We start from the raw sequence: 17077 nt of genomic DNA, 5'->3' as shown, positions 1-17077 counted from the left end.
CAAAGGTTAAAATCAATGTTGATAAATTAAGATTATTAACACAGACTGGTAATAGTCTACATAGCAATTTAGTGACATTGCCATCTTACACGTTAATGAAATGAAAATTTGAATTGATTATATAAGGAAAGAATCTCTTGTTTATTCTAATCTTAATATTATGGTTGATAATTTCACCAGAAGCCCTGATGAAAATATACCTGATATAACAACGCCACAGGAAACTAATGATCATAATGAATCTACTTGTCACTAAAGTACAAAGATAGAGACTCATAAATCTTTTAAAAATTACTAAGAGCAAACAAGTGATCAGGGCAAACAAATGCTTATTTTATCATTGTTTATATGTTCTCTACTTCATAGTTATTGTCTTATGTCCTGGGGAAAATGGTCAAAATGCCTTTTAAACATTTGCATTTTCCTAACTTTCCTACCTTTACTCCACAGAAGCTCCTGAAGATTGGATTCAGGAGCCTTTATTTAATTATCATTATGAGACAGCTATTTAATCTTTTCCTTTCTTCTTCATCAAAAGATAATCAGTAGTCAACTGATAAATAACATTAGTATTCACCTCTTAATACAATGTTATATTTATTTTATAATTTATATTCTTTTATAATTATTTTATAAATTATTATTTATTAATAATTATTTTAAGTTGATTGTAAATAATTATTCCAACTCAAAGTGTGCATAGAAGGCCATGATTTTAAAAATCTTTTATTCTAAAATTGTGTCTTAAAGTCACATGTATTTTATTACTTATTTTATTATCTTAAGTTAGCATTCCATAAATAAAATTAAAACTTCGATGAATTATCCAGAAAATTCCCTTGTTCCCATCACCCCTGAAGAAAGATAACTAATCAAAACCAAAGCTTTACTCAAGGATAGTTGCATTCATTTAGCTAACTGCCTCCACGGGAAATGTTCCACTTTTATTAATGGATAGTCCAAATATGACCAATTTGTCTTGAATAGAAGCTAAATCCATGTATGTTGAGTTCAGATGAATAAAAGAAAGTCATCAGTCTACCTTTAAATGAATCTCAGGATATTGTTTATTGTTTGAGTACACTATTTGCTCTTGTTTTTATAGGATTCAGCATTTTTGAAATCTCAGACACTATCATGTTTATGAGCATTACCTACACAGTAGAAAGCATTGTTGGTCTGACCCTGATATAGAAGGACCTAGATTCCTTAGGTCGAGTTGTAGAACAATATGACATCAGCCATAAACACTGATTTGGATTGGGGGATATATACTCTCATCAACATAAAGTAGCAGTTTAAACTTTGAGTTATGGTGTCAATTCACCTTAGGTTTAAATTCCAGCCATGCCAGTTATTAGCTATGTGACACCGATTAAATCACTTAATCTGTCTATGTCTCAGCTTCCTGGCCTGTACAATGAGAATACCAGAAGATGGAGTGCCTGGGTGGCTCAGTTGGTTAAGTGTCCAATTTCAGCTCAGGTCATGATCTCACGGTTCGTGGATTTAAGCCCCGCGTGGGGCTCTGTGCTGACAGCTCAGAGCCTGGAGCCTGCTTTGGATTCTGTATCTTTCTCTTTCTCTCTCTCTCTCTCTCTCTCAGAAATAAACATTTAAAAAAAATTTTTTTAATAAAAAAAATTAAAAAGAATACCAGAAGTACCAGCCTCGGAGTGTGTCATAAAGATGAAAGGGGTTATGGTGTGTAAGTGGTTAGTGCAGAGTCTGGTACATATGAAGCACCCAGGACATATTAATGTCATCGTTCTTGTTGCTACACACATACACTGAGGGTTCCAAACAAATTAAAGCCTGTGTGCATTTACCTAATCTTAGTCATCCCCATTTTAGCCTATCAGTTGAATGATTTTAGTGTACTTCTAACTGGATCTCCAGACTTTAGTATTGTTCAGCTCTGGTCCATTCCTCATTGCCCCTTAAGAGTTCATGGTCTAGCGAGGAGCCTGGTTGGCTCAGTTGGTTAACCATCCAACTTCAGCTCAGGTCATGATCTCACAGTTTGTGGGTTCAAGCCCCGTGTTAGGCTGTGTGTTAACAGCTCAGAGCCTGGAGCCTCCTTCAGATTCTGTGTCTCCCTCTCTCGCTGCCCCTCCCCTGCTGGTTCTCTCTCTCTCTCTCTCTCTCTCTCTCTCTGTCTCTCTCTCTCTCAATCTCTGTCTCTCTCTCTCTCAAAAATAAATAAAAACATTAAAAAAGAAGAGTTCATGATCTAGGGACTCAGTTTCCTTCTCTCAAAAATGGATTCTAAATCAAGTCATTTACACGACTATTAAAAAGACAGAATGAGTTGAGTTGATTATGAAAGAATCTTTAAAATATAGAACTCAACAAATAATACTTATTTGATCTTAGCCAGGAATGACTTATTTACTCAACAAAAATGTATCAATGCTTATTAGGTATGTGTAAAATAGTATGCAAAGTGCTAGTGACAAAAATATCAATGAAACATGGTCTCTGGACTTAAAAGAACACAAAATCAATGTAGTGAAAACCCTTCCAAGTGTCTGTCCAGCCCAGGCTCTGGCTTTCCCTGCCCTGAGGACTGTTCTCATTCACAAAGTGGGCCTGTACAGATAGACACAGATTATGTGGCTCCATTCCCCCTGGACACAGGGTATTGGACAGGGACAGACACTGGAAATAAGATCAAACCACCAGATGTGCTTCTGCAAAGAATCTGAAACACATTCAGTTTCAGCCAATTAGTCTCTAGGTGGTTAGAATTGCACCCATGTAAATTCTGAGTTGCCACGTGTCTCACTGGGGACAGGGAAGCAGAGAGATACTGCTCTGTAGGCTAAGAGGAATGAATTCTGACAAGAAAAAAAGATGACTGGATTTCCGATGACTTTTTATGACTTTTCCAAGTGTCTACCTGAGTTAGGTTTATTTCCAACTCTTGAGGTCCTCGATTCCCTTCTCTTCCCACCTCAGAAGACTTAAAATCATACCTTTTCTCCTAACATTCCCCAATGTGGTTTTTGTTATCTCCAACCACAAGAACACTTTAAAAGTACGATATTCCTATATTTAATATCAGCATAAGACAATGACCACTACAACAAAGGCATATAGAACAAGTTTTAGAAGACCAGAGGTGGCTACAAATAACTGACTTTGAGACTTTTCAGGCGAGATGACATCCTGGTTTTATACCTATTTCTGTATCTTCTATATTACCTGGTCTTCCCAGCAAAAGAGTTTCCTTTAGCACCTATGCTCTGCCTGTGTCTCACTCAAGCAAAAAGGATTCATTCCAAGCCCAGACCTAGTGTGCCTGTCACACTCTACTTAACAGGACCATACCAGCTTGAACTCCAACATGCAACCCTGTTTTTTAAGCAGAGGAACTAGGTCACCAGTTTCGTGGTTCAGTTATCTGCCCAAGATCCTACAGTCTTTAAGAGGTTTTGAACACAAGTAGTCTCATTTCAACTACTATGCTTTTCCCATAGTGTTGGGACAGTGCAGAGCTCCTATAAGGAAGTCAAGTGGCTGTGGGAACACAGAGCAAGAAATTCTGCAAAGATTTGTTGTCTACAGACTCCAGTCCAATATCCTTAGCCCGGCATTCTAAGCCCTCCACAACCTGGTTCCAATCAGTCATTCCTATCTCCCCTTGTATCACCACATCAGACTTTGAACAACCTCCAAACACATCACCCATTTTCATGCTTCTCTTCATATTACTCTCAGATGAGCATGGCCTTCAACCCATTGCTGTCATCCATCAAGGCTTCTTCATCTATCCGCAGACAGTTTTCATCACCCCCTACTCTGTCCAACTTAGCACTTCAGTGGCCCTTCTAACGTAGTAGCCAACCAGTTCTCATTTCTCATTGCTTGGTCAGCATTTGCCAAATTAACGCTTTTGCAGAATCACAGCAAGACACATCTACCCATAACGAGTAAGAGCAGAAACAGGCTAAGAGAGAAAGAAAGTGGATATAATATAGGCGTGGCTAGAGACCATGCCGGCAGAAAAGCATTCTTCCCATCCAAGTACTGCCTGAATAGTGCCTCATCCCATTAGGGATTTATTTCTTTGCATCTGGCATTACTTGGTCTTCTATTAGTATGAAAATTTTTAAGTAACCCAAGTGTATATTAATTCGGGGTTCATTTCCTCTGTGACAAGAGGAGTTAAGCCATGAAAGAAGCAGGTGCATAAGAATGAAGTATAGAAAAGAAATAAAAGGTCAGAGGAAGGGGACATCCAGATAGCAAAATATAAACTTGGCAGGCCTTAAGAATCATGCATTTAATTGATTAGAAAAGCAGCAACCGACATCACTATCACTGATATACCAGGATTTCGTTTCATTTGCTGCAGCTGAAGGTTGAAATGTTATTTCAATTGATTTTTAAACATGACAACTTACATTTCCTTTTGCCATCTTGCTGCTGCAATTGAGAAGGCACTGGCTGAAGCATTAATAGGTGAAAAAGTCCAATAGAACCATTTTGTAAAAATGATTTGATAATGTAGTAGAAGTCAATTCAGGTTTTGGTCAGTGGGCACAAGAAATGCTAAAAACCCATCACTTAGTTCCCATTGGTACAAACTGCCTAGTGTTCTTTTTTTTTTTTTTTTTTATGGCAGCAACATGAAAAGTAGCAAAGCTTGTGAGATCACGGGTAAAAAGTAGCTCAACTCTGTTTTTGTTTTTCCACTAAGTCTGGAATGTAATATCAATCACATCGTGTAACCTGCATGTTGGTTTTTTCATCTGTAAAATTAGGATAATAATGCTACTCCTCTTCAAAGGGCAGAAAATGAGAACTATTTCATTGCATTAAACATGGAAATTGACCCATTTTATCATAAGCAAGGTGCATAAAATATGTCCTTAGTCAAACATGGCCTCCCAATGAAAATTATTTTATAAACAAATACGTATACTCATCCTTAATTTCTTATACATTTAAGAAGGCATATCAAAAAGAGATTTAAAATTTTTTTTCAACATTTTTTATTTATTTTTGGGACAGAGAGAGACAGAGCATGAACGGGGGAGGGGCAGAGAGAGAGGGAGACACAGAATCGGAAACAGGCTCCAGGCTCCGAGCCATCAGCCCAGAGCCTGACGCGGGGCTCGAACTCACGGACCGCGAGATCGTGACCTGGCTGAAGTCGGACGCTTAACCGACTGCGCCACCCAGGCGCCCCTCAAAAACAGATTTAAAAGCAAACACACTTCATGACCTCAGATATAAAATACACATTTCCTTTCATTTTACCCTTTTTCAAAATGTTATTGTTTTTTATTTTAATTCCAGGACAGTTAACATACAGTGTTATATTAGTTTCAGGTGTATAATATAGTAATTCAACACTTCCATACATCACCCTGTGCTTATCACAAGTGCACTCCTTAGTCCCCATCACATATTTCACCCATCGCCCCACCTACCTCCGCTCTGGTAGCCATCAGTTTGTTCTCTATAGCTGAGCCTTTTTCTTGGTTTGTGTTTCTCTCTTTTTTGTCCTTTGCTCATTTGTTTTGTTTCTTAAATTCTGCATATGAGTGAAATCATAAGGTATTTGTCTTTCTCTGACTGACTTGTTTCACTTAGCATTATACTCTCGAGCTCCATCCATATTGTTGCAAATGGCAAGATTTCATTCTTTGTATGGCTGAGTAATTTTCTCTTTTATAGATAGATAGATAAATAGATAGATAGATAGATAGATAGATAGATGATAGATACCATCTCTTTCTCTTTTTTATCCATTCGTCTATAAGATGCACACTTGAGCTGCTTCCATAATTTGCCTATTGTAAATAATGCTGCAATAAACATAGGGGTGCATATATCCTTTCAAATTAGTGTTTTTGTATTCTTTGAGTAAGTACACAGCAGCATGATTACTGAATTGTAGGGTAGTTCTATTTTTAATTTTTTGAGGAGCTTCCATACTGTTCTTCACAGTACCTGCACCAGTTTGCACTCCCACCAATGGCACGGGAGGGTTACTTTTATCCCACATCTTTGCCAACACTTGTTGTTTCTTGTGTTTTTGATTTTAGCCACTCTGACTGGTGTGAGGTGATAACGGATTTTGATTTGTATTTCCCTGATGATGAGTGATGTTGAACATCTTTTCATGTGTTGGCCATCTGTATGTCTTCTTTGGAAAAATGTCTTTTCATGTCTTCTGGCATTTTTAATTGGATTGTTTGTTTTGGGGTGTGGAATTATATCAATTCTTTATATATTTTGGATACTAACCCTTTATCAGATATGCCATTGGCAAATATCTTCTCCTATTCAAAACTTTTAGTTTTGTTGATTGCTTCCTTTGCTATGCAGAAGCTTTTTATTTTGATGTAGTCCCAATAGTTATTTTTGTTTTTGTTTTCCTTCATTTTACCCTTTTGTGTGGAATGCATGATACGATTTAACAGTTGCAATTAATCGTCTACCAGTAGTAATTTTCTTCTATGAATGTAAGATCTGGTCCCATTATAACAACAACAACAATAGTAATAACATCAGGAAATAAAACAAACACTTTCCTTGCATGATCTCATGTAATTCACACAGTTAATTTTATAGGTGAGGAAACTGGGAGTTAGAGAATTTAAATCACTTGGTTACAGTCACATCACCAGTGGAATGGCAAAACTAAAAGCCTCCATATGTTCATCTTTGCCACGATATTTCTGGCATTGTTGGGCTTTTGTTTTGTCCTAAGATTGTTAGGAAACATACAACCTGCAATGGCCTGAATGTTTGTGTTCCCCCAAATTCATTTGTTGAAATCCTAACTCCCAATGTGATAATATTAGTAGGTGGGGCCTTTGCCACCTAAGCAGGTGCTTAAGCCATGAAAGTGGAGGTTCAATAAGAGGATTAGTGCCTTGTAAAAAATGGCTCCAGGGAGGTCCCTAGATCCTTCCCCCATGTGAGGGTACAGTGAGAAAGCACTGGTTGTGAGCCTTCACAAGAAAGTGACCGTTCTGGTGTCTTAATCCTAGACTTCTACGCCTTAGAACTGCGAGAAATAAATTTCTGTTGTTTATAGGACACCCAGGCTGTATGTTCTGTTATCACAGCCCCGGCAGACTAAGACACATCCCAACTAGACTTCTTGGAGCACGTTCTAAGGAACAGGCCACTGGGTTTCAGTACAACAATAGTAATAACACAACCTGCATCAGCCTGCATTGTACACCCATGTTTTATTGTGTTCAATTCCTCGACTGGCCATTGACTCATATTATGAGCATTTATAGTTCTTAGTTTCAGGCACTATTCTTTTGGTATCTACCTAAGGCCTTTATACCAGAATACTGACTGCTGACGGTGTGGCTTATAGGACTTAGCCAAGATTACAGGTACGAATGTCAAACAGGATTCCATGTGAAATACCCTTTAAAGGAGAAATAGGCACATGGTAAACATCTGTACAGAATTACAGCCTTCTTCTCTTGTTCTAGGTTGGCTGTTGTAATTGACCGCCTGTATTGCCACAGTATTTAAATACTGTAACATGCTAAGAACAACCTCCTTTGCCTCTTAGGTCCTTCTTATTTTTTGTTTCTGCCAGCACACTCCATGTCGGTTAACAACTATACTCTTTACATAATTCTAAAATATTGAGCTGTATGCTAAATAAGTAAAATATTTTAAGATAATGTCCTGAGAGAATAGTGTGTCGTATTATAACTCAATATGCCCTAAGGTAATTATTCAGATATCAATATGCAAAAGAGCAGTATGTTGTAGTACCCTATATTTCTTTTTATTTTGCTTCTTTGTAGCAAGCAATAAATTTCAAGATGCAAAGGGAAAAAATATTAAAGGAAAAGTTTGCCGTTGATTTTCTTCACAAGATTGTTTGCCTGGGGAGAGGGAAGTTTCACTTGGTTCTTTCCTAATTATTCATGTAAATTAAATTCTACAAGTGAAGAAAAATTCATGAAAGTCATACTTACTCATCTGAGAGGGAGATATGGCATATGAATGGGGCCCATAACCTCGGAAGGTGAAATGTAGAAAATATCACAAGCAACTCCCACATTAAGTTAAGTGAACCAAAAAAAAGGGAGATTCTGGTGTGAAGGAGACTTCAAGGATACCCTCCCTAATCGCCTCTTAATAGTCTCAAATCTCTGACACAGGAAACAAATCAAGAATTCCGAGAACATGGAATTATTAATCACTTATATTTGATACCAAATGTAAGCACTCCTAGACACATTTTAAATTTTAAAAACCTTTTAAATATAACATTTAAAAAGCACAGAGTGTAATTTACATTTTTAAGACATTAGTATGTGGCACATCCCAGGAAAAGTTAATTGTACCTTCTTTGTATTTTTCTGAAACTCACACTTTTTTCCTCCGAAGCCTAGTATGTGTTAAGATGAAATTTAACCATAAATTACTACAGACTTGTATGCTGACTAACGTTCAAGAGTCAAAGGGAAGTCAAATCATTCAGCAAATATTTATGGAATGCCCCCTGTGTGTGGCATTGTGCTGAACAACACAATAGCATTCCTCACTTCAGGTATAAACAGTTTAATCAATCCTTTCACAAAAGAATTACCAAGTAAATAGAAAGTGTGTCCACCAATCATGGGAATGTTATAGTTTGCATCTCCTCGGGATAAAGTTGAAAACTATGAAGAGAGGATAAACCAGAGCTGATGACGAGTTGAATCCGGAGAAGGAAGACAGAGGAAACAAAGACCAAGCCAAAGATAAAGCAAAGGTAAAAACCAAGACAGTGATGGAAACTGGGAGAGAGTTGGTGAGACCAGGATAACAAGATAAGTAGCATAGATGTTGAGCTGGAAGTAACAGTCATATGCCCAAGGACAGATGTACTAGAGACAGCTGAAGGTATTTGTCCAGAACTTGAGAGTTCTAAAAGATTGTGTTCAAATATACAATGAGGAAGAAAGTACCAGGAGTGGAACAATATGACCCTGAGTTTTGGTCACTCACATCTATCTAGTAAAGGTAATAAAGAAAAGACACAGGCAAAAGAGGACAAAAAGTAATTGTTGAGGAGGGCATGGTAACCTGTTTGGTCAAAGCACTGAGATGCCACTGAGTTCAGAAAAAAGCACTGATGCACAAGTAAATAGCAACATATATCAAGAAGGCTAGCAGCTAAGAGATAACCACCAAATCTGACTAGGACAGTGCCAGTGGCTATCACAACAGATCATCCAAGAAGACATACAAATGACCAATAAGCACATGAAAAGATCCTCAACATGAGTAATCTTTAGGAAAATGAAAATTAAAACCACAAACAGATACCACTTCACACCTACTAGAAAGGCTATTATCAAAGAAGAAGGAAGAGGAGGAGATAGACAGAAGGAGAAGGGGGAGGAGGAGGAGGGGAGGGGGGAGGGGAAGGAGAGGAGGAGGAGGGGGTAGGAAGAGGAGGAGAATGAGAAAAAGGAAGGAACTGGGGCACCTGGGTGGCTCAATCGGTTGAATGTCTGGCTTCAGTTCAGGTCATGATCTTGCAATCTGTGAGTTCAAGCCTCTTGTCGGGCTCTGTGCTGACAGCTCAGAGCCTGGAGCCTACTTCGGATTCTGTGTCTCCCTCTCTCCTTGCACCTGCCCTGCTAGCGCTCTCTCTGTCTGTCTCTCTCTCTCTCTCAAAAACAAATAAACATTTAAAAAAACAGTAAGGAAAAGGGAGGGAGGGAGGGAGGGAGGGAGGGAGGGAGGGAGGGAGGAAGGAAGGAAGGAAGGAAGGAAGGAAGGAAGGAAGGAAGGAAGGAGAAAAGAAAAGAATACTGGAGAGAATGTGGAGAAATTAGAACCCTTATGCATTGTGGCAGGAATGTAAAACACACGATTACCATATGATCCTGCAATTCCACTACCAAGTATATACCCAAAAGAATTGAAAGCAGGGATTTGAACAAGTATTTGTGCACCAATTTCATAGCAACATTATTCATAATAGCACCAAGTGGCAACAACACAAATGTCCATCAAAAGATGAACTGATAAACAAAATGTAGCCTACACATACAATGGAAATTATTTAGCCTTAGAAAGGAATGAAATTCTGACACATGCTACACAACATGGATGAACAATGAAGACATTATGTTAACTGAAAGAGGCCAGATACATTTGTCTTTTTGGACAAATGTATTATTTCTCTTACACGAGTATCTAGAATGGGAAAATTCATAGAGACAGAAATAGACTAGAGGCTGCAGGACTGGAGATAGGAGGAGAATAGGGAATATTTAATGGGTATAGAGCTCTGTTTGGGATGATTAAAAGTTCTAGAGGGAAATGGTGTTGGTGGTTGCACAACAGAGTGAATGTACTTAATGCCATTAAGTGCCTTGAATTATATACTTTCAAAAGTTTAAAATAGTAAATTTTATGTTATATGCATTTTACATTTTAAAAAGTGGGGGAGAAAACAGATCAACAGAGCTGGGAGAGAAGAAACCAGATGACAGAGATCCTGGGTGAAGGGTCTGTGGAAGAAATGGAGTTTACATGTGACCCTCCCTCAAGAAGATGGTATACCCACTGAGCACGGTGCCAAAAGCACAAGCTTCTTCTTAAACCGAGCGCACTATGAAGAATATTCTTTGGGAATACGAAATGAGACATTTCCTACCAGCTGAGTCACTCCATTTCAACCCTTGTGGAGCATGGACTGTGCCAGGACATGGAGATACAAACTTAATAATTTGTGGTCTCTGCATTTAAAGGTTCACTATCTGTTGGAGAATCCTGAACCTGGGGCCAATTTTATTTATTCACCAAGTCAATTAGCATTTATTGAGCACCTACTATACATCGAGCCCAAAACCAGTCAGTAGAGTCACTGGAGGTTACATAGAAAGCAGGCAGCTATCAACAAGGCAAGACTTCAGGGGAGACTAAACGGATGTTTCGGTGTCCCTAGAATGTGAAGTAACCAAGAATGACTTGCCTCATTTCTTTCTTGAATAAGACCTATTAGTAGGTCAGTAAAATCCATTGGCATGGTATATTTGAACTTCAGCAAGTCTTTCATAGTGTTCATGCACACAATATGGAGATAAATAAGCTGGAATAAGTGCAGAATAAGAACTTCAAGAAAAAGGGACTATAGACATTTGGGAGAAAGAGTAGACCCCATAATAAAGGGGTACCAGGAAAATTACTTTGGATGGGAAGAGGTTACTCAATTAGGGTAAGAAATTTAGTGCAGTCTAATTTTAATCTAATAATCATAATCTAATCTAATAATCATAATCATCTAATTTTAATCTAATAATCTAAATTTATCGAAATAAGCTTAATAATAGTAAGGATTTACTTAGCACTTACTACCTGCGAAGTATGGTGCTAAGCACTTTCCATAAATTAACCTTTTTAGTCTTCATCACAAATCTTTGCAGGTAGATATTATTTTCACCTTTACAAACAAGGAACCTGAGGGTCAGAGAGGTTAAGAGACCTGGCCAAAGTAATACAGCCAGCAGGTGAAAGAACGGGGATTAGAAGCTGGTCCGAGTGTAAGGGTTGTGCTCTTAAATACTACCTAAACTCTACTGGGGTAATACTGGGCATTAATTTAAAATAAGACAGGAGGTCCTGGAGGCGCCTGGGTGGCTCAGTCATTTGGGCCTCTGACCTCGGCTCAGGTCATGATCTGGTAGTTCAAGAGTTCAGGCCCACGTTGGGCTCACTGCTATTGGTGTGGAACCTGCTTTGATCGTCTGTTCCCTTCTCTCTGCCCCTCCCCTACTTGCACTCTCTTTCTCCCCAAAATAAATAAATTAAAAAAAAAAAAGACAGGGGGTCTTGGGTGGCTCAGGCCGCGGAGTAGCTGACTTAGTTTTGGCTCAGGTCATGATCTCATGTCGTGAGTTCAAGCCATGCATCAGGCTCCGAGCTGAGTGCGTGCGGAACCTACTTGGGATTCTCTCTCTCTCTCTCTCTCTCTCTATCCTTCTGTCTGTCCTTCCCTCACTTGTGCTCACTTGTTCTTAAAATAAATAAATTTTTAAAAAATAATAAAATAAAATAAAACTGCATCCCCAGGCTGTGTGGGGAAACCAGTGCTGTCCTGGGGAGCCTAGAGACAAAGGCAGCCATGGAGAGCCACTTGTGAGTTAGGCAGGTGGATGGTGGGAGGAATGGAAGAGGCAAGAGACTGGGAGACCAGCTGGAGGGACTTGGTTGTGAAATGGAGAGAGAACAGGGCGATTTGAATGGCGATTAATGAGGCAAACTAGATGACAAGTGTGACTTAATTTTCTTCTAATAAGGACTTTAGAAACCGCAACTCTGTGCACTGCCGTGCTCTGTCCAGTTGGTGCCTTCAGTATTGCTGGTGGGAAATATACAAACTGGTTGATATAAGCTATTTCTGGGCTTCTCTCCTTTAAGTACCCATAATAACTTTATTATTCTTAATAACATCCTAATTAAAATATTTGGTCTTCCTCACAAATCTCAAATTCCTTTCGTGGACTAAACAAGGCAAAACATCATACAAAGTTTAATATGTTTTTACATGGATACACCATTAACCTTATTTCTTTCATCTATCTCAATACCATATTTAAATAATGGCAATTTATTTGTATGAACTTTTCTTTAATGTAATCTATTGTCAAGTTGGCTAACATACAGTGGATACAGTGTGCTCTTGGTTTTGGGGGTAGATTCCTGTGATTCATCGCTTACATACAACACCCAGTGCTTATCCCAGCATGTGCCCTCCTTGATGCCCATCACCCATTTTCCCCTCTCCCTCACCCCCCCCCCATCAACTTTTAAACAGTAAAAGGTACTGTTATAATGTTGTCAAACATGACAGTGAACCAAGCCTAGTAACTGTTCCAAGGTAAAGCACAACAACATCTGTTGTTTAAATAACAACAGATATTAATATCAGGGTAGCAATTACAGTTTATTCTCAAAAACCAATAGAACTTTTTAGGTTCCTGTGGTCAATCTACACAGATATTAACATAGGCAAATAATCCAAAGGTAGCACTATAAATGGGGAGCCAATATTATAATGCTCACATACCTTTCAATTATGTGCACTTTATAAATTTTGAGTTCAAACAGTGCAAAGAAAATGCTGTTTTTATCTAAACTTATGAAAACAGTTGGTCACCTGCTGAGTCCAAGGAGAATCTAAAGTTTTCTATCATTTATAAGCAGTCTCCTGCCTTAAATATAAAATCATTGGCTTACACAGTGAATCATTATAAATCTCTCACAAGCTTTTAAACCAATCAGTCAAGCTTAGAATGCAGTGATTTGGAGAATCATAGCTCTGAGGCTTTGGGGCCTCACTGTGCATGGGTAATAAATGTAAATGATTTTGTAACTTGTAGAAACATAGGTTAGTTCGCTCTTCACCTCCCAAGGAGCAACTGGGTTTGACTAAGGAGGTTTACTGTGGTCCTAGGGAAAAAAAATCTATTATGTCATTTTCCTTCCTGAATCCTGGGAGAAAGAATAACATTAAAAGCAGTTAATCTGTTAAGCATACAAACTCTACTGTATAGAAAACCGCCACTCAGAAAATCTAAATTCCTTCTGTAATCTGTAGCATATCCAGTGAGAAAAAAAAAAGCCTTTCTGAAGCAAATTTCTCTCTGTGATACCATTTACCCAGTTTGCCCCACTGTGGGCAAGAGAATCTTAATTATAACAATCAAAAAATATTCGTTGAGTATCATTGCCATTCTCAAAAAAAGAAAAAGAAAAATCCCTTTTGCATTATTCATGAAATAAAGTCAAAAATTTGAAAATAAATACTATGCAGAGTTCAAATGATTTTTTTTTTTTCAATTCAGGACAATTTCACGAAGACAGAAAAAGAATGCTAAGAATGGTAACATTTTTAAGTGAGAATTGTATATACGTTATCATACAGTTAATTAAAGGTTAATTATAGACACAAAACTATAAGTAATGTAAAGTGAGGTTCTTTTCTTTTAAACGTTTTTGGGTTTTTTTTGAGAGAGAGAGAGAGACTGAGTGTGAGCAGGGAAGGGACAGAGAGAGAGGGAGACACAGAATCCAAAGCAGGCTCCAGGCTCTGAGCTGTCAGCACAGAGCCCCACACGGGGCTTGAACTCACAGACCTTGAGATCATGACCCGGGCTGAAGTCTGACACTTAACCGACTGAGCCACCCAGGCACCCCAAAGCGAGGTTCTGATTGTAATTATAATTTCTCCCCACTAGAGACCTGGTAAAATCTCTCAACCCAAAATGGAGAGTCAAATAAACCTACTTTAGGTCTGATATGGATTTGTCATCTTGTGTTATTTTAGTTCCACTGATGGCCTTTGTGTCCAGGCTGTTTCTGTCCCCTACATGTCACCTGCAAAGGCATGTCATCACAGTGTCAGAATATTTACTCTTTAGTCTTTGTTTCCTTTCTCAGTGTTCAGGACTTAAATGAACAAATTCCTCAAAGAGGCTTTGCCAAATTCCTTCTACTCATCACCTCTGCTTTCTAGAGCCTATCTGAGCCCTGGTGTCCCCATCCATATTTTCTGCATTCTTCACCTTAATGCCTTCTGATGCAGGGAAGGCAGTTTCAATATCCTTTTAGCAGGAATTCTAATTAAAGTCCCAACTGAAAATTAAAAAAAAAAAAAGTCTGGATACCCCACAACAGGGAAAAATGCAAACAGCATGAAACATTCTCATATAAAATACCTCCCCACCACCTCACACTCTGTTCCCAGCCCCGGCTCTAGTCGTTTGAAGGATGCTTCTATTCAACCATTTTGAACCCAGTAGTATGTAAGCAAAACTTACAAATACTCAAGGCTAAAAATCATACGTTGCTTTATTTAAGCAATGACTTCTACTTTAACAATCGTTTTTTAGAGGTTAATGTTCCCTTTTTTTATTTCCCCACTTAAATGTGTTTTATTAGGTAGACCAAACTCATTGCAATTTCTTAGATAATGAAGGTAGTATATATTTTTACTAAATGGTTAAAGAGACATGTGGTAACCATCCAAATGAGTTCTAGATTCCATGTAACTTTTTTTTTCACGCTTTCACTATGCTTTTCCCCAAATTACCGCCTCTCAGCATTCCCATAAATGCAGCTGGCACGTTTTCAAACCCTTCAGTGATGTATTCATGGTACTGGATTTTACCCTATAAGACCCATTTCAGCAAGTCTTTCAAAGCCTTCTGGTAGACTTCTCCTTGCCGGTGGGTGACAATGAACCCTACCGTGCGGAGTTGCTGATGGAGAATATTCTCTGGGGATGGGCCTATTATATACAGAGATGGCCCCACATATAGCAATTCTTCCAAATTTCTTCATCTGAGGATAACACTGTTTGAAAACTCTCTACTTACATTATCAAAATAATAATCATAACCATCAGGAGAGGCTTTTTTCAAAGTTTCTTCCAAAGACTCTACTGTTTTGTGGTTAAAATGTCTGGCCACTCTGCAGGCAGTTTTTCCAGATCTTTCCCATCAGAAATGGAGTGAGTTGTCCAGCCTGAAGAAGCTACTACCATAGTTCCTGTTGGGAAGGCTGAGTTTTTACTTTCCACAGTTCTGACCACTTGCTGCCGCATCATCGCATCACCCTCCTTCAGTCGTTTGGCTGCCACTCCCAGGTAAGGATCCCCAGCGAGGAGCAAAGCTTGCAGCAGGACCTCTCCATTGTTGAAGGGTGGGAGTTCAACTGTCTTCCACTCCAAGTTACCACGAGGGGGGCTGCCTTCGAAGTGCCTCTTCAGGGTCCGGCTCTTAGCATAAACCATCCTGAAGTTCAAGAGTCCGCGGGTTCCACCACCTAGCTAGAGAAGGTGTTCGGGGTTGTAATGTTCCCTTTTGATAAACACGTTCTCTTATAATTTTAGGTTATGATATTAGGCAGTCTTAGTGTCATTCGTGCACATCTATGAAGCAAAGATAATTTTTATCTTCTAGTTATTGAAGACTCTTCCTCACCCTTGCTTTTACCTTATTAAGTGCCTTGTCTATATTGCACTTTTCACTCCTTGCTGTACCTCTTCAAATCTTTGAATATTGGCTAACATCATTTCCTTCATGTAAGCATTCATAATTATTTCAGTTTTTCTTTATACCTCTCTTCTCTCCTATTCAAAAATGCTATAGTAAACCACACAATTAACCCATAGAAAAGTATTGCTTATTTCTTGATTTTGTACATATGTTAGTATTATCATCCCAGTTAGACTGTAAGTATCTCTCTTATGTTTGTGTATTCACCCCAATGTTGTGGTATCTATGAGAGAGAGACCAATAATAAAGACGGGTTGGTTGGTTGATTGATGGGTTAAAAAACATCAAAAATGGATTGAACATTAAGAAGAGAAATGCATTATGAAATGCTGATAAAAATGGAAATATTTTATTAATTTGATTGATTGATTGATTGATTGATTTATAGAGAGAATGAGAGAGAGAGGCAGTAGGGGAGAGAGAGAGACACAGACATAGAGAAAGAGAGAGAGAGAATCTTAAGCAGGCTCCACACTCAGCTTGGAGCCTGACTCAGGGCTCGAGCCCATGACCCTGGGATCATGACCTGAGCCGAAATCAAGAGTCAGACATTCAACAAATAGAGCCACCCAGGCGCCCCCAAAATAGCAATATTTTAGATAGATACATACAAGTGGAATTATGATCCAAATTTATTTCAAAACTAACTTTTCCTGGAATGTTAAGGTGAAAAACTCAAAACTCAGAGAGGTGCATTTCCTACGAGCAGAAGTCAATCCCCTTCCCAGCAAGCACTGAACTGTGAAATCGTATACCAAGAGGGGAAAGCAAAATGAAAACAGAGGAGCCTCCTGAGAGGTTTAGATTATTTAATTCATACAAGAACCATCAATAGCTAACATTTTGCAATTCTGATCACATGTCAGACACTGAGTCAAGCAAACTATTATCTCATTTGATCTAGTATCATCCCTATTTTACAGATGACAAAACTGACACACAAAAGAGGCTAAGGGTCTTCTCAAAGGTAGCCCAAAATGTACTGACTTCTTATTTTCACAGAAGCCCTAGACTGCCGGTAC

At 38.6% G+C, this 17077-nt stretch overlaps 1 protein-coding gene across 1 annotated transcript; it reads right to left on the bottom strand.

The window, feature by feature from the left end:
* Positions 1-14829: 14829 nt before the first annotated feature.
* On the bottom strand, positions 14830-15896 carry LOC109259558 (prostaglandin reductase 1-like). The gene has a single exon (XM_053899463.1). The coding sequence runs from the start codon at positions 15788-15790 to the stop codon at positions 15437-15439; it is 354 nt and encodes a 117-aa protein (XP_053755438.1). The 5' UTR covers positions 15791-15896; the 3' UTR covers positions 14830-15436.
* Between the last annotated feature and the right edge of the window lie 1181 nt (positions 15897-17077).

This window comes from Panthera pardus, unplaced genomic scaffold (assembly GCF_024362965.1).
Source record: "Panthera pardus isolate Hobbes unplaced genomic scaffold, ASM2436296v1 HiC_scaffold_1, whole genome shotgun sequence".
Classification (NCBI taxonomy): Eukaryota; Metazoa; Chordata; class Mammalia; order Carnivora; family Felidae; genus Panthera; species Panthera pardus.
Note: the sequence above shows the minus strand (reverse complement) of the source record. Positions and strands in the feature narration are given on the sequence as shown.